At 47.5% G+C, this 27242-nt stretch overlaps 2 protein-coding genes across 8 annotated transcripts; one reads left to right on the top strand and one right to left on the bottom strand.

Annotated features, from left to right (window-relative positions):
* Nucleotides 1-6: 6 nt before the first annotated feature.
* On the top strand, nt 7-14055 carry LOC310898123 (uncharacterized protein). 6 transcript variants are annotated; one of them, XM_083832608.1, is made up of 12 exons: nt 7-236; nt 1180-1346; nt 1797-1888; nt 2071-2248; nt 3359-3587; nt 4156-4721; nt 5627-5771; nt 6998-7242; nt 8533-8696; nt 9390-9639; nt 10935-12327; nt 13504-14055. In XM_083832608.1, the coding sequence occupies exons 3-11, from the start codon at nt 1806-1808 to the stop codon at nt 11157-11159; spliced, it is 2085 nt and encodes a 694-aa protein (XP_083688734.1). In that variant the 5' UTR covers nt 7-236; nt 1180-1346; nt 1797-1805; the 3' UTR covers nt 11160-12327; nt 13504-14055. The 6 variants fall into 6 exon arrangements, with proteins under 6 accessions (XP_083688734.1, XP_083688736.1, XP_083688735.1 ...); XM_083832609.1 differs by lacking the exon at nt 7-236 and adding an exon at nt 247-565; XM_083832611.1 differs by lacking the exon at nt 7-236 and adding an exon at nt 247-672 and having other exon boundaries at nt 2071-2242.
* Nucleotides 12244-25362, bottom strand: ADCK2 (aarF domain containing kinase 2). 2 transcript variants are annotated; one of them, XR_014583185.1, is made up of 9 exons: nt 24412-25362; nt 23539-23685; nt 21823-21951; nt 21068-21163; nt 18790-19041; nt 17219-17347; nt 16733-16786; nt 15258-15475; nt 12244-12381 (listed from the first exon to the last, which is right to left on the bottom strand). XR_014583185.1 is itself a non-coding variant. In XM_083833115.1 (8 exons), the coding sequence occupies exons 1-8, from the start codon at nt 25321-25323 to the stop codon at nt 15332-15334; spliced, it is 1863 nt and encodes a 620-aa protein (XP_083689241.1). In that variant the 5' UTR covers nt 25324-25362; the 3' UTR covers nt 14732-15331. The 2 variants fall into 2 exon arrangements, 1 of the variants encoding a protein (XP_083689241.1); XM_083833115.1 differs by lacking the exon at nt 12244-12381 and having other exon boundaries at nt 14732-15475.
* Between the last annotated feature and the right edge of the window lie 1880 nt (nt 25363-27242).

The raw sequence follows: 27242 nt of genomic DNA, 5'->3' as shown, positions 1-27242 counted from the left end.
GCCGGCACCAACGCGCCGCCGGGGGGGGGAGGCTCCTGCTCCTCGGGGCTGACTTGGCGCACGGAGGGCGCAGAGAAAGGAGCGAAGCCACCTCCGCAGGCCAAATACTGTCTGTGGATAGCGGCAGAGAGGGGCGCGGCTGCTCGCCGTTAGGGAACGGGCTGAGGGAACAGCCGCTCCTCCCCCCCGGGGCGCCGCAGTTGGTTCAGCCCGAGGTGCCCGGTCGCGTAGCAACGGTGAGGGCGCGGAGGGGAGCCGGGGGGAGCTGCGGCGCTGAGGGGAGCCGGGGGGAGCCGGGGCAGCGCTCCGGGGCCGCCGGGTGCCGCTGAGGAGGCGCGGCCCTGGCAGGGACCGGCGCTCGGTAACGGGTCCCCCCCCCGGGCTGGTCCCCCCCCGGGCGGCGTCTCGCCCAGCGGGGCCAGGCTTCGCTGCGCGGCTTGGGAGCGGGTGGGTGCCGGACCGAGCCCTGCGCCCGGCCCGTCCGTGAATCGCCGTGTGAGGAAAGGCAGCGCCTTGCGTGGCCCTGAGCAACGGCGTCACCGGCAGCGCCTGCGGACAAGTGCGGGTGCAGCTCGGTCAGGCAAAGCTTACTTTTACCGGGCGAGATTTGGTCCGTAAAGCGATTCCACGGAACCGTACAGAGCAGCACTCGGAAAGAGGCGTCGCTGACAGGTGGAGGTCCCGAGGGAAGGAACCCTCGCCTTGTCTTGCCCTGGGTTTACGTTTTCTTTGCTGGGTCTCTGAAATAAATAAAAACCAGTTTCATCTAAACCAGTTAACGTCCCAAACTCCTACCCCTAACAGTGCTCAGCTGACATAGCACGGGTTTTTTATGCCCGCCCTTTGGTCCTCTTTGTAGTTAACAAATTTTAAGTTCCCCGCTCTTCTGTCTTGCAATAGACATAAACTGTTGCTGAAACAGCATTACAGAGAATAGTGGCAAACTATTCAACCATTGTTTTTATTTAATACCTGATTAACTGATTAATGCAACGTTAGTATATCTTTTCCTTTTTTTTTTCATTAAAATCTGAGCGCTTTAATATAGGATTCGTAGTCTGGTTGTCACCTCAGCCTCCCTACCCCCTTGCATTTTGTCTTTCTCTCTTCTCTCAGACCCTGGCACACCGTTGCCTTTCTCATCTCTCTCAAACGTTTCGCATGCTGCTCACCTCTCAGGTCCCCTTGCCGTTCTCCTGCCCAGGCCACCTGGCTCCGGTGCTGGCTCTGACCTGCAAGGGCAACGTTGTCTTCCGAGACTCAGTCCCTGACTCCATTCTTACCTGACTTCTGCTCCCTTCATTGACCTTGCAGCTCACGTTTGCTGGAAGAGTTCTGCTCTCTGGGTAAGAAGCAGATTGCAAGAGGAGCGACCACTGTTTGTCTGCAAGCTGCTGTTTGAGAGGCAGGGACAGACCGACAGGGAGGAAGCCGTGGGGGCTAAGATCGATTAACCAAATGTCATAATAATGAGAAAGTAAAACTATTCTGATTTAAAAACCACATCCTTAGTGCTTCCTTCACGGTAGAATAGAATGCTGATAGGCTCCAATGGTTATATGCTGTAGCATTTTTTTTAGATAGTTTTTTCTCTCGATTTTAAGGAATTAAGATGATTTGTGATAAACTTACAGATGAAGAGCACAGTACAGTAAAATATATGATGTAAAAATTAAATCAGAGAGAAGTATCATACTGGAAAGTAAACTTCCATTTTAAAAGTAATACTCCTGTTTAGGGATTTGAGTGTTCAAAAGTCCTGCTCATATTCTGCTTCCATCTCCTTCCCCCTTCAGACAAGCTCCATGCCCATCTCACACGTCCGGTGTTGTCACACGGCTAATAAAGATCCCTTTGGCTCTGTGCTGCCAGGATGTTCACTGACACAGTAAGTTCAAAAGCTATAGATGGGTCACTGATAAGAGAAGAAGAAAAGCTAGGAAACAAAGACGGTTGTGCAGGGCAGGGTAGGGCTGGCGGAATCCCATGTGGGTTTAGTTTGTTTCCATTGCAGCAAGCTACAGAAGTTCTGTGACCACGGTCTTTACTTCTTGGATTTGTTTCCTACAGCTTTCCTGTTTGCGCTTGGAACCCAGATTCCCTTTGCATGCCCGTGGTATCCTCAGAAAAAAGGAATTTCATTCATTCATCCTCAGAGGCATCCAGTTTCCTGAGGGGGGCTCGTGTGCTGGCAAGGAGAGAGGCTGATGGCTATTATTACCTGGGCCACGTTGCACAAGAGGTGAAGGTAGCTATTCGCTGGGAACCGTGCTTGTAAAGCGCTCTCCCTGGGCTCCGTGTGTCTTTTTTCCTGTCCTTCCCGTGCCTCGCCATGGCACTGCTGTAGGGTGGCTCTCCTGTGAGCCTGCACACTTTGTGACCACAGTTCTCTCCCCACACCCTACCTTCATCTTGTCTTTGTGATCATCACTGGCTGTTTGCTGTGAAGAGTTCTGCATGCAGAAACAGCCTGGAAATCAATCAGGCTCAGGGGTTACCAGACAAACTAAGCAGGTCCTTTATATCCCTCTTGTCTACTTTCACTGTGCAGCCTAGCAGCACAGTCAATTGAGTAAACAGTCATAGTAATAGCGATCCCGAATGTCCCCCTGCAGGAGCCACTTCCTCCTCACTGAGCTGAGAGCTTTCCTTTTTCTCTTCCTTCTGTGTTTCTGGAATCTGTGGTGTAACTTAGGATGCCAGACAGAAATACTCCCCTGCGGTCTTTCTTTAAAAATCCAGTCCATTTTCCAGCTCAGGGGCTAGTTAAATAAATGGTGATGGCAGTAAAGCTGTGGGAGCCAGTATGGGCTGAACAGGTGTTGGCCAACAGCGTTATTTGTGTAAGGGCTCTCACGGACCTGCAGAGAAGGCTGAGATTTTCACAGTAGAATCTGCCCCACACCCATTGCTGGAGGCTTAAATTAAAGTACTCGAATTTGTGGCGGCTATGGCTTTTTACTGACTTTTTAAAGGTTTCCTGTCCTTTTGGTTACGATGTAACTAGCAGCATCATATGCAGCAGTTTCTTTTGGCTACTTGGGTGGATGGTTTTCCCGGCAAGGCTCTTTCTTAGCATGCTGACTGTGCTCATCTGAGCCAGGTAAGCCTACTAAATTCCAAGTCCAAAAGGCAAGGAAGAGAATGGCTGTCAAGCCCCTTAAGCCCCAGCTTTTTAATTACTTTAAAGTCCAGCACGGACACGGTACAGTGAAAAACCTGGTGGAGGAGGACAACTGCGTTCACAGATCACGTTCCTGGGAACTGGGATTTCTGCCATTTCCCTCTTAGCACTTGTGTTTGGGTGTTAGTTGGACCCGGATGTCTGTCTTGCAAACTGCGTGCTTTACTCCTGTAGGGCTCAAGGGAACGCTTTGTAATCGAGTTTGACAAAAGTCGCGCTCTGAAAGGCAAGGTGGATCTTCGCGTGCAGGAAACGCCTCTCTACGACATCCTCCACTACGAAGATGCCAGGCGACAGCCACTCGCTCCAGGAGACAGGGTCCTGGCACCATGGGAGGCTAAAGCTGAGCGTTTTGGCCCAGGCACTGTGCTAAAGGTTGTGGAGAACGAGGAGGCACACTTAGGTACGAGGTATTGGCTTCCTAATCAGCGCTAAACTCGCCACAGCTGCTGGCCACGACACAGAGAACAGTCTCAGCCATGGAGAATTCACCCTTTGCCGCTTGTTTTCTCTTCCTTGTCTTTTTGTTGTTGTTGTTGGCCCTGTGCATCCTGTTCCTTTTCAGTGTTAGAATTAACACCACCCCCAGAATTAGCCTTTGTTTTGTTCTGTGCGTGGAAATGTCCTAAAAAAACAAGGTGGGCTTGCTGGGAGGGGTGGGGGTATCCCACCAACACAAGGAGATAAATGCTCCTGGCCGTCATGAGTTTCACCTAATAATCTCTTAGTCTAGTTTCCAGCTTTGGCAGGATAAAATCCTGGCTCGCTCTGGCTAGCAAGAGCTTTGTTGTCTTTTGCCTCTTCACAGGAAACTCAAAAGGACAAATTCTAAACCTTTAAAGAAAAAATCACGTAAGGTGCTACAAAATCATCTGTAACTCATGCTATTACTTTAATTGCTAGTTTCTAAGAGGTACATCACACAGGTTACCCTCTTTCTAATACCTTTTTCTTTTTTCTAATATGCTCAGCACAAAACCGAAAGGGAGTGCTTGTCAGTTTCTGGAACGGGCAGACCAAGGAGGTACCTGCTGACCGAGCCCTGCGCATCCCCCTGCCCCTCAGCGAGCGCATCATCCTGGAACTGCAGATGCCTCTGGTGGCCAGGCAGATGGTGGTGGAGTCCAGCTCGGATTACCCGTACGTGGTGACACCGGGTTACAGACCTTCAGGGCATCGCAGACAGGGGCGCTCAGCTCTGGAGTGCTGGCCAAGGGGCCTGAGTTCAGTTCAGCCCTGTGCTACGTGCAGCTGCAGGTGCACCTTGCTTCCCCGCTGCTGCCGGGCAGCCTGCGAACACCCTCAGCCCACAGGGCACAAAGTGCAGCGAGAAGATGCCTTCGTGCCAGGAGCAAGCGTCGCTACAGAAGAGCTCCGCAAGAAAATAGAAGAGCAACTGTCTGAAGTGAGGATTTCCTCTTCAGAAAGTGTTTCCAGAGAGGAAGAGAAGAAGGAAGAGAAGAGATTGAAGGCAGGAAATGCTCCAAAAGATGCTGAGTCTTGTTTGGAAGAGGACAAGGAGGTTTTAGATCCTAAGGTAAGAAGTGCTTCATACTGTCTCTTAACACGTAGTCTGCTATTTGTATAATTTCTGGTGTGTTACCTTACCTTTTCTGCTCTTGGTCCTGAAAAATTACAAAAGGTTTTGGGTGTGACCCTCGTGTATGCCTGCTAAAGAACAGGGACTGTCTGACTTTACTCTCCCTTGTCTTCCTAATCCTTTGGTGTGGGGAAGAGCTAGAAGCTGTCATTCTTTGTCACTGGCTGGAGCGGACTCCTAAAACCTCTTCCACATTTGCAGTATCTGAGAAGTGTTGCTTAGCCCAGCTCCTCTACATCCTGCCTCTGCGTAAAGGCAGGAAAAAGTGTCAGACAATAGACTTCACGCTGAATAAGGATTACAGTAAGGATTCCTCAACACCAGGGCAGTCCCTGGCATAATTCTATTAAAATATTTCTCAACCATGGCAGAGGCATCACTCCTGTGAATCAAAGGCCTTTTGTGATCCTTCGTAGTTGTTCTGGTGCTTGTGAGCAGGGTACTGGGCGAGGGTCAGCAAGGAGGAGGTTCATGTGCACCAACTACTGCCAAGCTTTTTTCCATTGCTCTGCAAGGGTTAGAATGTGGATTTTTGGCATGTGCCAGGAACGCTGTCTTCCTGCCGGAGCTCCTCTGGCCTGATCTCTCTGTGCCACTTTAGACCCTTCCAGGCAGTAGTACTGTCATTTTTTTTTAGGTCATTTTAAGATGAGGAGAAAAACAAAAAGTTATCAGAAAGTACTCTACTTAAGAGTTTTTTATTTCTTCGGTGAAGAACTCCCATGCTCTTTTTTTTCTTCCTCAAACTCGAGTTGCAGCATAACATCTCACACTGCAAGTTCAGGAAGCCAACTTTTTCCTTATCAGGTCTGGATCATGATTGCATTTCTCCTTGTTTCTAGAGTCCCCAGAGGGAGCCGGCTCATGCTACCATGGTCGATGCTGCTGTCAGCACGGACAGCTGGCTAATGGAGGCAGTCCGCAAGGAGGAAGCAGGCAGCAGGCAGCAGGGTGCTGAAACTGACGCTCATTTTAAACACAAACACGGTACTGAAATTGTAGCTATTTTATCCAAATATAAAAATTGCTAAAAATAATAAAAAAAAAATTATTGCAGTGGGCCAGCATGTTCTATAGCCATAGTTCTTGATGCATTGAAAGAGAACGTCATAATGCCATGCTGCGTACAGCCAGCGTCATGCAGTACGCAGGTATTAATGGCAGCTTGGGTTGGGAAGCTGTTCATCTTTTTCTCAGGATGGATCTCTTTTTCAGATGGAAGTTGGGGTGTTTCTTTTTCTGGCATTTACAGCTACTACAGCAGCAGCTTTTGAGCTGAGTTCTCTTAACTTTTATCATAATGCTCACTCTATTATTATTTTTTTTATAAATACCTTACTTTAAAAATTCATCTGTAATGTTAGCTATGATTACAGATAACAAAATGATTTCACCAGGACCGTTCAGCAGGAAACACTCCTGCTCTTATTAAGTGATTGCTTTATAATGTCGTTGATTAAACTTCTGTTCCCCTGTCACTCCAAAGGGTTTGGATCATGCTTTTAGTCCAGTTGGTGCCATTCTCATTTAAGCTTTGTGACAAATGTAAGCATTGCAGTAAGGATTCTGGAAGCCCAGAGTTTTCTCCAAGTATTATAGCTTCTGTAGTGCTCTGTGACAGTGCTGTTAGAGGGAGTGAGTCACAGAAAGGCATGTTTCCTCCCGGGGGCGTTCCACCATCATTCTGTGCAGTAACTGCTGCTCAAGTCCATGCTGTCCTTAGCAGAAAGGTGCAAGCAAACTCTGCCCGTGTTCGCAGTCACCCAAAAGCTAGGTAACTGTTAGCTCAGTGTTGTACCCAAGCTAATTTCTCCTGTCTTGCAGCAGGATTTATAGGTCAGGCTTTGCAGAAACGTATCAGTGTTGGTTGTCTCAGAGCACCGGCAGAAGATGCTCATGCCTGTTTGCAAAATACGACATAAACAAACCCTTAAACTGAGTAGCTGTAAGTGTAGTCAATGGTCTTGTGTTAAAGTAGTATTGTAAAAAAAATTCTTGGTTGATGGCAAAGGTAAACTTCTTTTTTGAACACTGAGACCTGATCTGGGGAGACTAAGAAATGCCTCACTCCATCAGAGGAAAATGTTGATACTTAGTTATAAAAGTCTTGCTTGAACATATTTTATATGAAAAGACTTTTTTTTTTTTTAATCTGCTTTCTTTTTATAAGTTACCTATAACTTCATATGTCCCTGCTCTAATTTATCTAAAAGGCCTTTTTGAGTCCAGAGTGGCAGAAGCTCCAATCCGGCCTTCCCAAAGGAGCCCTTCCCTGGGAACCAGTGCTTTGGGTCCTTTCAGGCGACAAAGCTTCTTTGACCGAGTGAATCAATCACTGGAGAAAGACAGGCTGGCCATTGAGTCAGCTCTGCGTGTACAGAGGCCACACAGCACCTCCAGTGCGCAGGCTGGGAGATCCACAAACCTCCTGCATCTTCTAAAAGACAAAAGCATTGCAGTAAGTACTTGTCCAAACTAGTTTTTAGCTATTAGGATTGAGTGATTTGTTTATGTCAAGTGAGAATATACTCTCGTTTGATCTTTCTTAAAGGCTTTTACATAAAAAAAAATATATATATATATATGCACATGTAAAATAATGGCTATAATGCATAAATAGAAACATAAAGTTTCCACTTGGGAGTCAGTGATGTACAGGAACAGGGCACTTCTGGTATTTGTGCTCTGCACTTCTGATAGTTCTTTTTTATTATTATTATTTTATTTTAGATGTAATCTTTCCTAAATTATCTTTCCAACCAACTCTGCTGGATAGGAGAGAATTATTCATCTCTTACAGATCCTGAGAGCAAAAAAGAGAAAGTCTAGCTAGCCAGCTGAATTTCGTGGCAGGGAATGCACGTCAGGGCTGGGGTGGAACCTCGAGTCTCCTGATCCTTAGGCCAGTCCTTACCTGCTAGATAACACTATTTGTTCATCTCCCACCTATGAAACACCTTGGATTTTTTTCTTTGATCTTTCCCTCCACAAGTCATTAATCACAAACCACTCACAGGGTGCAATTTTGCAAAGGACGGTAATACACTGAAGAACAAAGGTTCTTATTATGCCTAGGAAGTCGCTGATTTCTCTTAACAAGCTGATCTCTGTCAAAATACTACGCGAGTCTGTCAGGAACTGTGATAATAAGGAGGCAGTGGGCATTGTTTGAAGGCCCTGTAGGGTTTCCCAGCTCATGATATTGGAGATGTCCTCCAGAAAGACCTGGAAGGAGATGTTATGTTTTCAGAAGAGTGGCTAATGGCAAGAACATGCTAGTTGTTGCTGGGAGCAGAAGGGAGAATGCATCTGAGAGAGCAAAATATTGTGTGGAAACTCTGCTTTAGACTTAAACATCTCTAGCAACATAACTAGAATGCATGTCTAAGTACTGGTGATGTTTCCTTGCTCCTTCCCTCATGCAGGGCACTGTGAGGAGTACAGAGGAACCAGCTGAACTATTGCACTACGGCTGTGAAGAGAAGCCTTGTAGGTGCTTCCTCTCACAGCACAGTGTGTTTAAAAATGCATGTTAGAAACACTGCCCAGCACTGAAATGCAGTTACTACTGAAGAAAACATGAAGACTTCTTGACTATGGGTAGAAGTCTTGGACAACAGGAAGTGAGTTAGCATAACTGCATAGAAATCCAGGAAGATGTTCTGTTTCTCCAGAGGGAGGCAGATATTTCTTTTTCTAATGTCTGATAAGGAATCCGTAGTACCTACAGGATTTGTTTTTTGCTTAGAAATCAGTCCTTAACCGTGCATCTCAGGAGAGATGGAAAGAGATGGACCTCAGCAGAGCCAAGATTGAGCACAGAAGGGGACAAGAGGAAGAGAGGCAGCGGAAGAGGCAACAGCAGCAAGAGGCAGAAGCTCTCCGACGCCAGCTACGCCGGAACAACCAGAGGTAATACCTAGGAGCTGTTTTATTTTGTTTGCTTTTTCCAACCATCCGACATTTATTAGAAATCTCCACTCCTCGGTGCTGTCATTCAGTCTCCGAACATCACACGTTGCACATTATACTAGTGTCTGCAGAGTCACGATGGCTCAGTAATGGGAATAAAATTGGTGCTTGAGGTATGAGTAAGGAGGTGCCAATGGACCCATAGCCTTCAGCATTAGCTCGAGGGCAAATTCCCTTCAATCTCATCCCCAGAACCAGAGTCCTTTTGCCTCCCTCACCTGCCCCACAGTCCAGTTACACTTTGCAGGTCCTTTCCCCCACAACCTTCCTCTTTCCATCTCTTCTCTTGCCCCTGTGGCACCACCACCATGAATACGCAGAGCCCCCAAGTTGCCTGGATTTGTCCTACAATCCATTTCCTTGGCTCCTGGTCTTCAGGCCCAAGAACACAGAGCCACGCCAGGTTCTGTAGTCAGGTGAGCATATGGCTGCACTTAGCTCACACCAGGCACCAGCCCATTTGGGGGGTTTGCCACCTCTGTTTAGGATACAGGCTTAATCTTCATAATGTAACAGAGTCCTGTAATATTAACTGAGCCCAGATTGCCATAATATCTGCTTTTCATCTTACACACTTTTTTTTTAATTGCTTTTATTTTCTGAGAAATTTGAGAAAATTTGTTTTGGAAACAGGCAGCGATTGCATCAGAGAATGTTGCAAGGGTTGGAGAAACAGCTGGAGCACAAAGACAGAGCTTTGCAGCACATGGCATTGCTTCAAGCAGCGTGGTCAGAGAGGAGCAGGAAGGAATCCTTCTTGTCAGAGGAGGAGAACAGAAAGGCAAGTCAGAGGCTGCAGTTCTTACAGACACGGCGATTGCAGAGAGAGAATTTGCTTGCAGAACGCAATGAAAGGAGCTTGGAACAGGAAAAAGAAAGGCTGGTAAGGGACATTTCAGAAAAGTTTTGCCTGTACTACTACTGTGTTTCCAACTGTAGCGCCATCTAGAGTATTTGTCGTTCACCTGTTTTATATCCAATATAATTACATCATTTGGAGATGATACATAAATGCAACTTTCAAATGTTAACTTTTCTTTAACATGCATACAGATCAAAGATGGGAAGTGAATTTTTCTGTATCTGTCATAGAAATAGTCTTTCTGCATGGAATAGTCTTCTATAAATAGTCTTCTGCAAGGAATGAATTTCCACAGATTATTATAGAGTCATAGAATGGTTTGGGTTGGAAGGGATCTTAAAGATCATCCAGATCAAAACCCCTGCCATGGGCAGGGACATCTCACTAGATCACGTTGCCCAGTGCCCCATCCAACCTGACGCTGAACCTCTCCAGAGATGGGGCATCCACAGGTTCTCTGGGCCACCTGTTCCAGTGCCTCAGCAACCTCATAGCAGAGAATTTCTTCCTTACATGTAATCGAAACCTACCCTCTTTCAGTTTAAAACCATTACCCCCTGCCCTGTCACTACATGCCCTTATGAAAACAAAGTCTCTCTCTGTCTTTCTGGTAAGTCCCCTTTAAGTACTGAAAGGTTGCAATAAGGTCCCCGCGGAGCTTTTTCCTCCCCAGGCTGAACAACTTTTCTCAGCCTCTTTTCAGAGGAGAGGTGCTCCAGCCCTCTGATCAGCGTTGTGGTCCTCCTCTGGACTCGCTCCGACAGCTCCATGTCCTCCTGCTGGGGCCCCAGAGCTGAGCGCAGGGCTCCAGGAGGGGTCTCAATGGAGCAGAGGGGCAGAATCACCTCCCTCGCCCTGCTGGCCCGGGGTACAGGTAGTTTTCCAGGCTGCAAGTGCACATTGGTGGATGAAAAATTGGATTTGAACTGGCAGTGTCAACAAGTCCTTCTCTGCAGAGCTGCTCGCAATCCGTTTAACCCCCAGTCTGTACTGATGTTTGGGAATGCCAAGACCCAGAGGCAGCACCTCGCACTTGGCCTTGTTGAACTGCAGGAGTTTCACGTGGGCCCACTTCTCCAGCCTGTCCAGGTCTCTCTGGATGGCGTCCCGTCCCACTAGCATATCAACTGCACCACACCTAGCTGTCATCTGCAAGCTTGCTAAGGGTGCACTCAATCCCACCATCTATGTCATTAATAAATAGATAAATAATAACAAATTAATGAAATACACCTATTTCTGAGCTATGCCAGTGATAACTGTAGATGATATTCTGACTAAAAGCTTTGCAATTGCACGTCATTATTTTTACATAGGATTTTCTGAAGAGCAGAATGCAGTCACAGCAGCAAATGCTGAAGCAAGACTCCCAGGAGCAGGACAGGCAACAAAAGCAGCACCAGGCTGCCAAAAGGAAAGTGTTCCAGAACAGAAACCATTCACAGGAGAAGGCGCAAAAAGAAGACCAGAAACACTGTGACCTTCAGCAGTACCTCAGGGAACAGAATCTTTTGATGCTCCGGGCATCGCTGCTCGCGTAAGGAAACGGCAGCGTGGGTAAGCAGGTGCCGATCAGTCCACAAACCCGTTCTGCACCTCGATGTCCGGCACTGTGCTGCAGTCTGGGTGCCTGAGCGCAGCTGTGACATTAGGACTCGTGGAGAAATCTTTTATCTCCCTTTCATTGCAGCCAGCATGCATTTTCACTGCTCTGTCCCTTAATTTTTTTTTTCCTGGGGTTACTGTTCTGTCCCACCTGGCCACTGAGTGGACCCCCACCCCTGTCAAACTGTTCTTCGGTCTTAGGCTTACGCAGCAACCCCGCTGACAGGCCCAAGTCTGCAACCCAGACCTACGCTGGTACTTAACATGAAACACAAGCGTAGTGCTGCTGTCCTGCCCCACAGGCAGCTGAAGGGGGCCAGCCGTTTCCACAGCAGTCAGCACCTGTAGAGTTCAGTGTTGTAGTCTGGGACTGGTGAAAAGAGTCGTGGGGCAATCCTGAACGCAGCAGCGGGTGACACGTTTTAATTACTTTCAAGATACCAAGTGACAGAGAAAGGAATGAGTTAAGTGGCGTAGGCCACACAATTTACAGTACTAAGTGAAGAACAAGAATGAAGGTCAAAAGAAACTCCCCGGGAACGAGTCTCTCAAGCTCTCTCACAGCTACTGTAAAGTAGCATGGCCATCGGCACAGATTACGTCCCACTGTACAAGGTGGCAGGGGAATTAAATACAGGCCTGAAAAGACTTCTGCTGCTGAATTCTGGGAGCTTTCTGCCCTGCTGTGTTTCTTCCAGAACAGGGCCAGAAGAGCACATTTCTTAAAGGTCAAGGACAACATAAAATAGAAAGTAAAGCTATGTGATGCTGGCGTATGACTTACCTTGCTACGTTAACATCACATGAAATACGGGGAAGGAGAGCTGGAGACCAGCTGGATGAAAAAAATGTACATGCATACAGTAGAAATTATCCACTGCAATGTCCATCATTAACAACTGACTCTTGCAAGTGTCCCATCGCACTTGAGTTGCAGAGATCCGTAGGAAAGAAGTCCGTACGTATGAAAAAGTTGTGCTACCTCCTGCCAGAAGCGCTGTGGGTCCAGAGCTGCTGTAGGTGGCAGGACAGGAATCCAGTAAGAGGAGAGGTCCTTCAGAAAACCTGGTAGGACAGCTTGGAACCATCCAGCTTGGGCTGCAGGTGAGTGTAGATCCCTCCACTGTCAGTATTCTTCATAAAACGCAGGCCATTTCCCTAGAGGAAGAATGACTTACAGAAAACCAAAATGCATAAAAGAAACTTTCTTTTTTTTTGGGGGGGGGGGGAACTAGGTGAAAACCTAGTTACCAACCAGAGTTCAGGATGCAGCTGGCTCCTCACTCCCCTATTTGAAGTGCATGACTCGCTTTCCTTAGTGAAGTGTGGCATCAGCCACTCCCAGGGACATGCTACCACTTTTTCCCCTCCGCAGAAAAGAAACATTAAGACACACCAGGAGATGCTTTTACACAACAGGAAAGGGGAGAAGAGATGTGTTTCTAATACATTGTACACTGATTAGCGGCAGTGCCTTTGTTCACAGAGAGGAGGAGGAGGTTATTGTCACATCCAGAAATGCTTTCCCTCTTCCTCATATCATCACAGATACAAAATATAGCAGCAGTGTCACAGAGAATGCCTTTATCAGCTTTGGGTAGCAAAAAATGCAATGCACATGGGTACTTAGGAAATGAGAATGGACATGACACAGTTTGCTGGAGCACTCAAAGCTATATTGGAGTTTTTTTGTTTTTCAAGAAAGTGTGCTAGGATATAAAATAATACAAATTAAATTTTTAAGTAATACCCAGAACCAAACTGGATACAAAATTTAAATGCTGTTGCCTGACATTCTGTGTACACATAGAAACATGTAACGCATTTTCTGGACTATCACTCAGCAAAGAGTGCAGGTATTATGAAAGCTCGTGCTTTTTACAGGAACACATCACCAGTGATAAAAGATTCTAAAAATTAAAAAAAAATGCAAAAGGGAGTTTCTCTGAAATTCTGCTTAATCTTTTGAATGGCCGACAGTTTCTTAGCACTAAGTCTCAGACTGTGTTCCTCCAGCAATAACGGAGAGGTTATGCCTTTAGATTTCCCCCGAAAAATTAAGGTTAAAGCTAGGTCTGTCATCCCAATGTTTACAAACTGTTCTAAGGTCTTAATGGCTAAAAGGGCTATCTTTAACTTTAGGATCCATAATATGCATGAACCATTCTGAGGTTTTTATTACAAAAAAAAAAAAAGGAAGGGAAAGGAAACAAAGAGGAACCTGAGTATAAAGTAAAGGCTTTGAGGGTTGTTTCTTATTGTGTTTTTTTTTTCATTAAGGTCTGAAAAAAATTACATCTTGCTGCATATTTGCAAGCTCCATGTGAAGCACAGCTCTGCCTTTTAGACACCGAAGCCTACCAGTTGGTTTAAGCTCCGTTTAGCTTCTAGATGAAGTTGGATGAAACGTGCTGTTGGTGAAAGTGTTGGTGGCTGTGCCTAAGACCTGCATAACCGCTGAGAGCACAGCACTGCAGGGCGCAGTGCCTAGCGCTGGTGCCGGCTGGGTGGGAACAGGTAGGGGGGTATGGGGGGTATGCACACTGCTGGGTGAAAGGGGGTCCCGGTGGCAGCACATGGAGGTTTTCTTTAATGTGACGTTCAGGGGTTGCTTGCCTCCCCCCCCTCCCCCTTTTTTTTAAATTAAGACAGTTGTCTTACTCAAAATCATGTAGTGGTTAGGACAATAACGTACCCAGTTATGAGTTTAAGTCTGCCTGGACTTACAAACACAAGCCTAGATCTTAAACATTACTATTAAACTCCGCTGCTGCTTTTTATACTCAATCATTTGGAAATGGAGCAGTTCCTAATTAAAGTACATGAAATACACTGAACAGAACTCTAAACTTATTTTTCAGACTTCAATTATGTATCATTAATCATTATTTTATAATCACCATTAAACAGCCAATCATCCGTGTACATACTTTCTCTTCTTTGCTTAGCCCTCTGAAAACAGACTACTGCAGCTACCCTGCGTGGCTGCAATTTCATGTAAAGCGTATCTGGGAAAATATTTAGTATTATGGTATTCCCAATCATTCATAGACTTGTGTTTCTTACCATAAGAATAAGGCCATAAAATAATTTTAAGAGTACTATTAAAATAATTGACTTTAAAAGCCATGTATGACTTAGCTCATTTGTTGATGACTGTAATTATCCAATTTAAACATTCATGTTTTCAGTCCATCAGGAAAACCCTTGGACTCTTTGTTTTGCAAGCTACGCTGGGGGAACAAAGAAAAAAAAAGCATCTGCATATTAGTTCAGGTTTTGAGTTGCCTATGGCGAGAGTTGGGGGGGGAGGACGGTGTCAGGGGTAGGGAAGGGCCAGCAGCACAGGGAGAGGACAGACTTTTTTTAGGCTTCTACAAAAACCAAGACCAGTACAAATATTCCAAAAAAATATTTTTATTATGGAATTAGTTTTTCTGTTAAGTCAAATACTTTCTTTTGCTGTTCATAATCCAAACTCCTACAGTATTGTGCTAGAGTATGGGAGTTTGAAAAAAAAAATAATCGACTGGTCTGTTTTTATCATCCAAAGTGACCAAGAACAGACCACTCCATGCAGGATCTCAGGACACTTCTACAATAAAAGTAGAAGTTAAAGTACAAAAGACAAAGAGACTTACTGGCTTTTTTCATCCCGAATTGCTTGCTTAGGTGTCGGAACATCATTTCTCATACCACAGTGACAGATGAGTCAGTAAATTAACTTAAAATACTTAACCTGATTTATTTCAAAACAAGCTTGATCACTGAACATCTTTTTAAAGACTTTTAGACCAGTAAGACTGCTTTCCTCGTCAGGCTGCAGTGGTCTTGTACACCTGAACTACATGATATGTCAGCTAAAAACTACCAGAGCATAGAACCAGGTAATCGTAAGAGTCAGAACTCTCCATCTGTGAAAAATCTTCCTGGAAAATGAAGGCCTTACAACCATCCCATGTCTGGTGCTTGGCTGACATGACTGGAGAGTAATCACCACATGGCATTTCCCCGAGACATGTGAGTGTCCTCACCTTCAGCTTCTTTCTGTCAGCTCGCAGGCACCACAGGTAACCCTGCACGGCGAGAGGGCAGCAGCCGCTGGAGTCTATTCAAGGACAGAAGCTGCAGTTTTGATGAGCAGTGGTTTAGCTGCCTCTAGGATGTCCAGTTCAGGGTCCAGTGAACGACCAAGACCTTCCAGAACCATAATGGCAAAGATGATGGAAGCAAAATTGCTCTCGAGCTTCACCTAGAACCACAAGAGACTGAATGAACTCAGTGGACCTTTTTCTTCCGAGCCCATTTCACAGAGGTGCCAGTTCTGGCTAAGCAGAGAGGGAAGGGGAGAAGCAGGAGAGAGCTTGTAAGTACATCTGAAACCATGCTGCAACTTCATCATTTGGAGTTTCAGAACACTCTGAGATCCAGCAGCAGGTCCAAAAAATAACAGTTTCAGTGGAAGTGTCCTAAGGGAACCCAAGAGTTGACTTTTCAGTTCCAAGTAGGGTGATAGTTTTTGGTGTTTTTTTCCCACACTGGAGTAGCAGAAGTTTAGGATTCCTGACCACTGCTAACATGGCTATAACCTGCAGTAGGATCCAACCTACCTGGAGGCGTGTGGTTGTGTAAGGGGCAGCTCACTTTGTGAAGGGCCACAAAAGAGCTCCCCATATCACAGACAAAAAGCCCTCTGTTACGCATGGAAACAAACTAGCCCCCAGTTCCCAGTCCTATGATTGTTTCAAGGCATACCAGGGCACCAAGAATTCACGGAGTTGTGAGTAGGCCCTTTGTAAGGGCCTAAACTACATTTCATGTTACTGGAGACCAGCTTAATGAGTCTTACTGACTGAGAGCTCTAACTAAGGAACGTTTAGAGGGACCCTTTGCAGGCTGGGTACGCTTATGGCTGACAACCTTCTCCTCTCCAGTTCAGCTCACCATAGCTATTGATTTCCAAGGTTGTTTCCGGCCATAGGAGCTTTTTTACAGAAAGTTACAAGAAAGAATCTCCTTTCTGGGAGCAAATCCTCACTTTGAGGGCTCTAACGTACCAGTAAAATGGCCTAGTGCTGTTACATAAAAATACGTCAAGAAAAGTTCAGGGAGGAAAGCGTGCAGTGATATACAAATGGCGCCTACGTTAGAGTTCCTTTTCTGCTTCTAAGGGAATATAAAAAAGATAAGAAAAACTACATCCTACAGCAACACTTTACTAAATATTTTCCTAATGTATAATATAAAATTCCTTTTAGTAAATAATATCAACCATTAAACATAGTATTAAGACAAAATCCAACAAAATAGAAATGGTCTTGGTAGGATGTGTATCAGGGCCTGGGAAATAGCATGCCTACAACCCTTCCATGCCTTCTGTCAGTCCCCCTCCTTGACGTTCATTTCAGGAGTCACAGGCCCCCACTTTGACAGCCCTTCATGATCCCAGTACTTCTACCTCCCCAAATGAACTCCCAGCTGCTGAAGGCAGACAGTGAGAGGACCTCACCTTATGGGTCATCAATAATTTAAAGACATTCGAGAGGAGATCTGCCACCTGAAGCTGGAATAGAAAAGGAGACATTAGCAGCTGATCAAAAAAACCTGTGGTCAAGACAGTCACATGCGTGACAGGTAGGATTCTAAATGTTTGTTAGCATTTAGTCCTGGCGGTGGGACAAGATCACTGGGTTGACAACAGCCAGCATCAAAGTATGATCCTCTCCACCCTGCCCAAGACTAAGAGTTCAGCTGTGACCCACGTTTCTTGTTAGAAATTTAAAAAAACAAAACTAAACACATGTTTTTTGTTGTAGTTAGAAGGAAGTAAGAAAGGATTTCAGGGACTTTTGCACCATCTGAGGAACTAAAAGCTCCAAGTACTGGTTGGTGGTGCTGAGGGGATCACAGCTGGCCTTTCCACCCAGACCATTTTGAAAGTGAAGCTGCGCTGAATTACGGGTACGTGAGGGTGGGACACTGTATGTGGACTTGCCTTTCCCAGGGCGATGGTGTTCCCCCGGACTTTGGTCACTAGTTCTGCCATTTCGGCTTTGAATCGCTCAATATCCTGGCACTGGTTAGCACGGGCATGATGAAGGATCAGTTCTGCCACCCTCTCCCCCTGGGAAACAAGCGGAAAAGAAAAATCAGCAGAACTAGATCACTGGTACCAGGCCTGCGGGGAGCTGCACGCTGTTAACCCTGCAAGGCCTCTGCTGCAGATTCCTGGAGGAAGCATACTGCAGGGAGAACTCCCAGGGCCACACTTCCCATTTCCAGCAACAGAGACACAAGCAATCAACAGAAGCGGGTGCAGGAAAAGCAGAACTGATCTAAAACTCCTAGCCAGTATCTGGCAAAGACCTGCTCTGTTCTTGCAGGTCTTGTAGGGGAGGATGTAACAAAGATCGTCTCTCAGATAAAAGTTTTGGGGCAAGGGGGAATAAATCCACAGGATTAACATTTTCTTCTCAACAGAGGAGGAGATGGTGCAAAGAAGGGCATCTAATAACCCTTCCCTACAGGCTAAGTCCAACCTTCCGTTTGCAAACCATGGAGGGAAGAGCGAGATGATTCTATACCGGGACATTTGGCAAGAAAAGGAGGAGGCAGCAGGGAAGAACCGTATCCACGCTACACTTTGAGTGTATTACAAGTTTGAGTGTAATGAGTGACATTACAGCTCCTCTTGGATGATGTGTCTGACAGTGATGCACAGAGCCAGAGGCCCCGGGTATGGCAAAGACATTTGGGGTAAAGTTTTTCACCTGTAGATCACAAATTAACCCAACCATGAAGGCCTTGCAAGAAAACATTCAGAGTTTTTGCTTATCAACTTAGAAGTAAGTCTGGCAGTACAGAATGGGCCTGAATACATTGATTTTAGCACTGACTTCTGGGTATGCTTCAGCAGATTGGACCAAAGTAAAATGTGTCCCTCCTATATGCTGATGAGCCATCCAACCCACAGCTGAGAAACAGCAACACACCAGCGTGATTACAGATGCTGTTCTCAAAATGAACAGGACACATCAGCACTGGATTCTCTAGCCCATCTGAGAATATATTTTAAAGTGGGAAGGAGGAGAAAGAGGAGCCTGGCAGATGTCAGACCCCCACCCCCCCCCCACCCCCGCCTGTTTAGCTGTCTCTCCTCTCTATACACTGACATAACAATAATATGGAGGATGAAGGTGCAGAAGGAAACGTGTGGAAGATTGAGATCTTAATCCACTCCCTCCTCTTCTGTAGCAAAACCTGGCCAATCCTGCAACAGCCTCTGAAAGGAGCAGCCCCCAGGCAGTCCCAACTTGCAGCAGAAGCACTCCAAAGCAGGGAGGCGCAGCCACCACTTCCTGTTAGACACCTTCAGTCTCCTCGGCCACTGAAATCACTCCACTCCCACAGCCTCCTTGCTTTAGCTGAGCATCTCATCCCCGTGTCTGGTATAGCTTCCCAGCTGGCAAGTCTCCTCTCCCCTCCTGAGGAGGATTGTAAGGGGACACAAAGAGCACTATGCTTTACCCACCAGGCTCCGCGGCGCTCTCCCTTCCCCAGCCTCACCTGGCCCTGGACCACAGCTGTGAAAACCGCGCGGAAGTTCTGCATGTCAGCGCTCTGCAGCTCCGCCACGATCCCCGCGTCCAGCAGCACCAGGCAGAGCCGCCAGAGGGGCGGCTGCACCTCCACCACCAGCGTGTCGCACAGGTCCACGATGGCCGTCCGCTCCCCACCGCCAGTGCTGGCCTGGGCCGTGCCTTGCACCAGGATGTTCCCGGGGTGCAGGTCAGCGTGCACAAAGTTGTCAACAAAGACCTGGAAGACAGGCAGGCCTCAGAGCAGCTGATTCCAACCAAGCCTGCCCACGCCAAACCCCAGGCAAACAGCAGGGGTTTGTTCCCGGACTGTTCCCTGCCCTTATTGACACACATCACCTCAGGCGGCAACACAGTAAATGGCTTCTGCTGCAGATCAACCCTGCTGAAACAGGGCGGGTACTGCTCGCTCCGAGTGAGTCAGCAGAGCTGCGTGAGGCAACCCTGCCATCTGCTAGAGGTCAGGTAAAACAGCAAGGAGTCCCAGCAGGGAACGGTACCTCTCCCTGACCATTAACCCTATGCCCAACACAGCCTGGAGGGCCTTGCCAAAGAGAACCAGTAAGAACAGACCATTTGCCACTCACTGGTATGGGGTTTAGTGCATGGATAGGTTTATCTAGTCCAGCACATCAATACAGCTGTATTGAAAAGTAATGAAAAGTTAGAAGAGGAAACAAATGCATGTAGTGCTTCTCCATCTCTGCTAGCAGCTAGCAGCAGAAAGGACTAACAAGAGGGCAAGCACAAGGTAATACTTCTCCACCAACATTCTTGGCAAACTGAGGCTGCAGGACTTCCTACCCAAAGGAGATTCTCTCTGTATCTGGTGGATTTCTCCACCTATGAATTTGTCTAGTTGTCATGTAAATAATTACGGCAATGTGAAAATAGAAGGGGTTTTGGGCACTGCCTGAAAAAGTGACCTCTGTTATTTTTTATGTCCTCCTTACTATTCTAAGAAACCATAAACAGTAGATCCATATTTATTCTCTCACACCCATGACTCCATATATCTGCATTATAAACTACTCCAATTTCTCTACTTTTCAGAGTTGAGAGTCCCAGTTATTTCATCATTCCTGCAGAGAAGCCATTCCACACTGGTAATTGTCCTGGCTGCCTTCCTCTGCACCCTTCTTAGTTCCATTACAGCCCTTGAAATGGAAGATCATGGACGGCGAGGGACTAGAAATGTAGAATATTCTAGACAGGTATTTGGTTTACATATGGCCTTAATGTTTCTTCTCTGCTCTTTAAGTCTTTTCTATTCCTAGAATCTGGAGGATTTGTTTTGCTCCTAACCATTACATCTAGTGTCAGCATAAAACTATCTATTGTGGTTCCACCATTGCTCTTCTGAGTGGTAAAAGCCATTTCAGTGTCTGCCATCGCATATGAAGTTGTAGCTGCAGCCTCCCCACTGCCTTCGCACAAGGTTGCAGTTATCAGCTGAATCCCACCTGACCCTTGCTGCCCGCTTGCTCAGCACTGGGAGGTTCTTTTGCAGCTCTTCCCTGCTAGTTCTCATGGCTTCTCAGAAGCCAGTTGTGTCACCTCTCAGCACTCCTTTCCAAATCACTTTTGATTATTTTGGCAATACAAGAACTAGACAGCCAGAAGTTAAATTGTAAGCTAAGCCTGGCTGGGTTTTTCTTTACTCCACATTTAGTTCTGCCTTAAAGAAGGTAGCTTTGGAGGGGTCAATAAATAAATAATAGCTAGCTGTTTTCCCTGTGAGTCACATCCACAATATCTGCACAGAGCCTGATATTTGCTAACTATATTACACTTTACAGCACTTAGGCAGTACATGAATATTCATTAAATCGGTCAGTGGGTTTTGTAAGCAATGCTCTGATCAAATTGCACAGCAGGACCCTACCGTGTGCAAGCAGATCTCCCTTCTGCAGCTAAAGAAGCTCTGCGTCAAAGCCTACAGTGGTGACGTGTCTAGTCCGGGCTTTACTCAGCCCTTGTTATACTGCACATGAAGTAGACACTCCCTCTGTCATTTCAGGAGCTGCAGCGCCCTAGCAGCCCACGTCCTGGGTTACCACAATACCTGGCATCCATGGGCTGGCTCCAAAAGGCACAGCTGTGTCTTTGAGTCCATGGGGAGAAGGGTAGAAGACGTGGGAAGCAAATAGGTTCTGTTCTCTCTTTAGCCACAGTGCCTTATTACCCCAACTGAATAGCTTCTGTGGGAAAAGCACCTTCACTTCCAGCCTCAGCCAAGTGCGTACCATCTTTAGCAGCATGTCCATGCCCATCTTTGCAAGTCTCTGCCTCAGTTCTGTGGCAACCTCTGCATGCAGGTAGCGCGAAATGGGCTCACTCTCCTGAAATAAGGACAGAGCTGGAGTCAAATACACCCCGTGTCCCACTTTGACCCATATGTTTACATAGGTGCTGAGTTGAGGAAATGCAGTAAGAATACTTTAGAAGGGACCAGCTCAGTGGAGACAGTACCTACTGTGATGGAGAACATGAGAGAAGCAACGGTTTGTGCTTTAGAAGAAGAATGTGATGCAGCCTGGGGCAGAAATACCCTTGCCAGGATTGCATGCACAAAACCTACGGCTGAGAGTAGCTTTGGTCTGTGATTCAAACATACACAAAGGAAGTGGGACAAGCATCAAAAAACGTGTCAGATTGCTGAGCTCCTTGCTTTGACCCACCACAGAGGGCAGCCGGAGCGTGGTGTTGGTTTGCAAAGCACAGGCAAGCACACGGTGGCTGCACACGCAGCTAGTCTGCTTGGTTTTGAGCCAAGTGTTCACTTCTACACAGAGCTGTCTGCCACCTGTCTTCTGGGATGCACTGTTTACAAACAAACCCTAGTGGAAGAGACACTGAAGGAAGGACACCGATCTCTTCAAGCAAGTATGAGAAAAGCATCCTTCCGCCCGTGAGCGCTCGTTCTCAAAAGACGCCTCTTTAGTGTTCTCCTAAGGGCCTTCTCTCTGCTATCACTGTTCCCAGGCTGTGCAATTCTCACCTCAAATGTTTCCACTAGAACATCGGTTGTTACCAAAGGGCGGACGGGAGTTGGGAACTTCACGAAATCAACATGCAGGAAATTTTGCCGGAAGCGCTCCAGATTTCTGGCTTCGTAGCGTAAGTCGATCTCAAGGGAGAAAAAGAAAAAGCAGGTTGGGAAAGAGATGCAAGTAGATCTTCAGGATCCTCAATGAGGATGTTACTGTGCAGTGCAATGCACAGTACCAGCAAACCTGTTAAAAAAGCCAGAATCGAAACAGAACAAGGAGTGGTGCTTCTTACATGCTTATAACTTTCCTGATGGAAGAGCAGAGTAAGGCTCGGTAATGAATGGCCCAGAACCCAGCACCTCAGAAATACAAGTTACTCTTACTATACAGGCAGGGTGTCCCCAAAAAAAGACCAGGACTGCACTATTTTCCAGGTTGAGATGGATCCTGAACCAAAGCTAACTGTCCAAATAGCAAGGGAGGCAGACAGGGTGGGAGAACTGCAGCCCTAGCCTCACTTTACAGACAGACAGGCAGACATAGCAGGAAGAAATTTACTCTAAGACACACAAAATAATCCGCTATGAGAAGCCATAGCCCCAGCTTTTCAGTGATCCAGTGCCTCAACCCAAGGCCACCTCTCCCTCCAACAACATTCTTGTACCTTCTGCAGTCCACTGCTGCTGCACAAGGACGTGGGAGGGAAGATAACCTTGCCTCACCTCCCTCACCCGGCAATGGGAAGCATCATAGGAATATTTCTTGTTCTTTCAAAGAGAAGTGAAAAATGACAACAGGCCTATGAGATGCTCTCCTGAGCACCTCCTACTCCTGAGTCTTCAGAGCATCCAGAAAAAGCTCGGCACCACTTGACTGGTCCTAATGACCTTAAGTCATATCTGAATACAGTGAAAAGCTTACAGCATGGGTTTGCTTGAGTATATTTCTTGCAATAGGAAAAAAAGAGTTAAGGTTTTCAAAGGTTTAAAAGAAACTTCAGACTCTGCAATCTAGACACAAAAAATGAAATTAGCAGGTAATGGTTCATTTTAACAGAAATATAATAACAGTAATGAACTCTGTAGGAAAATCTTTGTCAATACGGTAGTAAGGACGTTTCAGCACTGCATCTTTATAAGACATTAGTGAATCAGGACACGTTTTCAAAGCTATTGTAAAGTTTAACTTTACCAACACTATGAGTCTGATGATGATACAATATAGACTGTTATTAACTCATTTAAAACTATATTAATTATGCTAATAAGTATGTACCTCAAGGCTAAGAAACACAACCAGTGAGTACAGATTATAAACGTGTACATAGGACTAAAGAGAAAAAAAACGTCTGAGCACTTGTTCAGAGAGATTCTTTTCCTACAGAGAGGCCTTTGACCACTGTTCACTTGTCCTTCACAGTCCTGCAAAAACGACTGCAGCTATGTTCATCAGCTGTTCAGGTTGCTTCCTAGAAAATATACTCAGTCTTGAAACAGATTTTTAAATCTAATAAAGGTTGTTAAACTTATCTGTTGCTTTGCTTTTTTATATTGTGAGCATGTCAGGTTTCCTACAATAACTTTATGTGAGTGATTAATTAAAAAATAAGCAAGCCTTCATCTAGCCCTTTAAAAAGAAGCTGTACAGATGGAGTTAGAGCCAGTCAGAAGGAAGGAAATGGTCAGTTTTACTTCAGTATGCAAAGACCACAGCACTGTACATACCTGCTGAATCATAAGCTTCTCAAATTCCTCCACAATCTCTGTCAAACTGAGCCACTTGAATCCAGGGAGAAGTCCAAGGATGTGGCTACCCATCTTCATGATAAACAGATCCATCTGGACTTGGTGAACTAGCCCAGGATGCAGGACCTGCACAAGAAAAAATGGTGACGAGATCAACTCTCAGAACACTGTAAAAACGATAGTCTATTTCGATCAGCTAAAACGATATATTCCAGAAAGACAGGATCCGGTCTTTAGGTGCTAACAAGGCTTCACCAGCTAGTTCTCAGGAGAATTCTTACTTTGCCATGGCTTAGGTCATAAAGAAACACTTTATGATTTTTCAGATGGAACACTTCTCAGCTGAAGCCTACAATTTCATCCCATACCATTTTCCATTGCTTTCATTCGCCTGCCCTCTTCCTGCTATGTATTACAGGCTAGCATTTGTAACAGCTCAAATGTAAAATTTCTTCAAATAAACTTTGCTGGAAAGAACCGATCTGTTCCAGATTTCTTCATGTGAAAAGAAGACTCATTTTCTGAAAGCTGACACCAAGATTAATATTCATTCTTTTTATATGAATTGGGCCTTTGCAGGCATTTCTGGTACCCAGGCGCCATGCCAAATGGTGCCACAGGCAGGATGTGTACTTGGGTTCTCCAGGTTGGCAAGAGTTGGGGCCACTGCTGTCTAGATTACAGCTGGCCGGAACCCAAGCACTGAGGAAAGTTAGGCAGGGAGACGAGTGTCACTTCTGCTGCTCCACCTAGCCCTAGCCAGCCTACTCATCTCCATGGGAACCAAAGTCTCCTTAGCATTGTTCAGTGCACTCCACTTTGAGACGTCTGCCAGTACGATGTATGACTTACTTTAATGGCTACAGGCGTGAGATGTCTGGCTGGTGAAGGGTTTGCATTCAGGGGCGGTTTGGCCATCTGCTCCACACGCCGCATTCCACTCACGGGACTTTCAGGGGAGCAGCCCACCAGGCTCAGCTCCTCCTTGCTCCTCTCTTCCCACCTCCCCTCACTCTTCCTCTTCCTCAGCCACCTGAAGAGGCCTCTGAAGCCTGACGCCTCCCACGCTTCAGAAGCGGACCGTAACTCTGAGCACTGCGCCGGCTCCTTGGCCTGGCCGCCAGCGACAGCCGCGAGGTCGGCGTAGGCTTTATACACCTGCGCCACGCAGCCCGAGCCCACCGGCTCCTGGCTTTGGAACTTGAGGACGCGCCTCCAGTCCTCGCCGAAGGCCTTCCTCAGCAGCTCGTCGGTGTGGGCCCAGGGGTGCGGGCTCACCTCGACGTGCAGCTTGGAGAACTCGTCGCAGAAGGCCTCGGAGAAGAGGTCCCTGCGGGTGCTGGCCCACTGGCCCAGCTTGACGCACGTCGGGCCCGCGGCCTCGGCCGCCCTCCGCAGCAGCCGCAGCCACAGGGCGCCCAGGCCGGGCCGCAGGCGGCTCAGCGGGTACAGCAGCAGCAGCGGCCCGAAGCGCAGCAGCAGCCCGCAGGCCCGCAGCCCCAGCCGCAGCACCAGCACCAGCCGCAGCACCAGCCCCCGGGGCGCCCGCTCCCGCTCCGCCGCCCACAGCGGCCGGGCGGGCGGGCGGCGCTGCCCGGGCACCGACGCGGACGCGGCCGGCACCGCCAAGGCCACGGCGGCCCAGCGGCCGCCCCGCAGCCCGCCGCGCCCCAACGCCGTCCAGCCGGGCAGCGCCCCCCGCGCCCCGGCGGCGCGGCCCAGGCGGGGCAGCGGCAGCAGCCGCGCGGCGCCGCCCGCCGCCATCGCCCGCCCGCCGCTACCGGCCGCGGCGCGGGGCGGCGGGGGGAGCGGGCGGGCCGCGGGCGGCGGGCGGGGACGGACCGCCCGTTAAAGGGACACGGCGGGGCCGCACGGCTGCGGCTCCGCGCCCGCCCGCCAGGCGGCGCCCCCAAATGGCAGCTCCCCCCCCAAATGGCGGCGCCCCCCCCCCAAATGGCGGCGTCCCCCCAAATGGCAGCTCCCCCCCCAAATGGCGGCGCCTCCCCAAACGGCGGCGCCCCCCCCAAATGGCGGCGCCCCCCCCCAAATGGCGCCCGACCCCAGTAGCACAAGCACGCGTGGGCGTTGGTGGTTTGGGTCTGCCCCAGTGTGCTTGCCTTGGGGTAGCTGCACCTACTGGGGGGTTTGGCCACCAAAACGCTTTGTGGGACCTCCGCAGCCAAGGCCATGGGGTGAAGCTGCTTCCTTTACAATCCCCATGAGGTCTTGGGCCGTTGTATCCTTCCAGATGTGTGTTTGTTGTGCCACTTGTTTCTGAGGTGTATTTTTAAAATACCAGGCATGCGGCTATGGGAAATGGAAGCACGCAAAGGAGCCATGGCCTGGCTAAAGCAACAAAGCCACGCTCTTGCTGTGTGCAATGGGGATGTGGAAGGCAACTGGTAATGCTGCTGCTGTCATCCCTGGTAAACGTGGTCTGAGGAGGACTGAAAGAAAGCCGGATGGCTGTTCATAGCTCATGGATGAAAGCTGAGCCACAGAAGCTTTAAAACTGTCCCAAATTTATTCTAGTAGTATCTTAAGTGGAAATAAGTCCTGGGCCTTGGTTGGGCACAGACCTTCTTCCTCAAACATTCCCTGCTAGTCTGGCAGAGGTTTGGCCATGTTGGAAACCGTGGTGGTCCCTGGATGCTCCAGTATCCTTGTCTCACGGGGATGGCGTATGTCAGGGTGACAACAAGGGTTAGCTGAGCAGTGGGTCTGCTTGGAGCGCTCGAGTGCCCGTCGGCAGTCAGATGCGCGGCCTGCGTAGGCTCCTGTTGGCTTGGTTTTGATGGTCAGGAGATGAAAATCTTTCACCCAAGGCAAAAGCAGCCTTCGGACTGGCGTGTTGCTGTGGATGTCTGAGTCCTGGGCAGCTGTGGATCAGGTGGTGGGTGATAGGTTACATTACATGGCTCAGACACGCAGGGGTGCTTCAGCTGCTGCAAATGGTACCTGGCTTTTCTGGAGCAAGGGGCATGTGCATGGCAGTCTGTGCTGGCTTCCACTGAGTACCTGGGTACAGTTCGAGTCCTTCACATGATTTCATATATGGCTTTATGAAGTATCTTATAAACAATTTGTCCTGTCACACTTTTCCCTTTTTCAGCATTTCTACCTTCACATATGGAAAAAATTTGAGCTTACTTTTAAAAACCTTGAGATTTTATGTTAAAGTAACCAGAGATTTAAAAATGCTAATGGTCGGGCTGTTTTTATTGCCTTCTGCATAAGGGCATTTTAAAGCTTTTTTCAGGACAAGTAACACTGTTAATGCCCTTTTTTATTTTTAACTAAAAGCTGAGACTTTCTAATCATTGAAACGGGTTGCCCAGGGAGGTGGTGGAGGTGTTTAAGAAAAGGTTGGATGTGGTAATTTGGGACATGGTTTAGTGGGTGATGTTGGTGGTAGCGGGATGGTTGGACCGGATGATCTTGGAGGTCTTTTCCAGCCTTAATGATTCTGTGATTCTAATGATAGCCTGACCCACGTAGTTGAAGTGTTATGATTATTAGCGATTCCCTTAATAAGACAGTAATGAAACAATCAATGCTTCAAGGAGCTTCCTAATGAAAGTAGATGTGGGCACATGACAGCACACAACTGCTAGTTAAAGAAAAAATGACAACAACAAAAAACGGGAACCCAAAACAAAAAGAACAAGTCTGCTGAGGTGACA

The sequence above is a fragment of the Anser anser genome, assembly GCF_964211835.1.
Source record: "Anser anser genome assembly, chromosome: 1".
Taxonomy (NCBI): Eukaryota; Metazoa; Chordata; class Aves; order Anseriformes; family Anatidae; genus Anser; species Anser anser.
This window is presented reverse-complemented; position numbering and strand designations above follow the sequence as displayed.

Excerpts from the sequence above, each read along its gene's own strand:
- LOC310898123 (XM_083832608.1), top strand. The coding sequence starts at position 1,806 with ATGCCCATCTCACACGTCCGGTGTTGTCACACGGCTAATAAAGATCCC. Across the intron at positions 1,889-2,070 it reads CCAGGATGTTCACTGACACA|CTTTCCTGTTTGCGCTTGGA; the intron begins GTAAGTTCAAAA and ends TGTTTCCTACAG. Across the intron at positions 2,249-3,358 it reads ACGTTGCACAAGAGGTGAAG|GGCTCAAGGGAACGCTTTGT; the intron begins GTAGCTATTCGC and ends TTACTCCTGTAG.
- ADCK2 (XM_083833115.1), bottom strand. The coding sequence starts at position 25,323 with ATGGCGGCGGGCGGCGCCGCGCGGCTGCTGCCGCTGCCCCGCCTGGGC. Across the intron at positions 17,348-18,789 it reads CAGCTGTGGTCCAGGGCCAG|GGGGAGAGGGTGGCAGAACT; the intron begins GTGAGGCTGGGG and ends CTTGTTTCCCAG. Across the intron at positions 16,787-17,218 it reads ACACCATCGCCCTGGGAAAG|CTTCAGGTGGCAGATCTCCT; the intron begins GCAAGTCCACAT and ends TTTCTATTCCAG.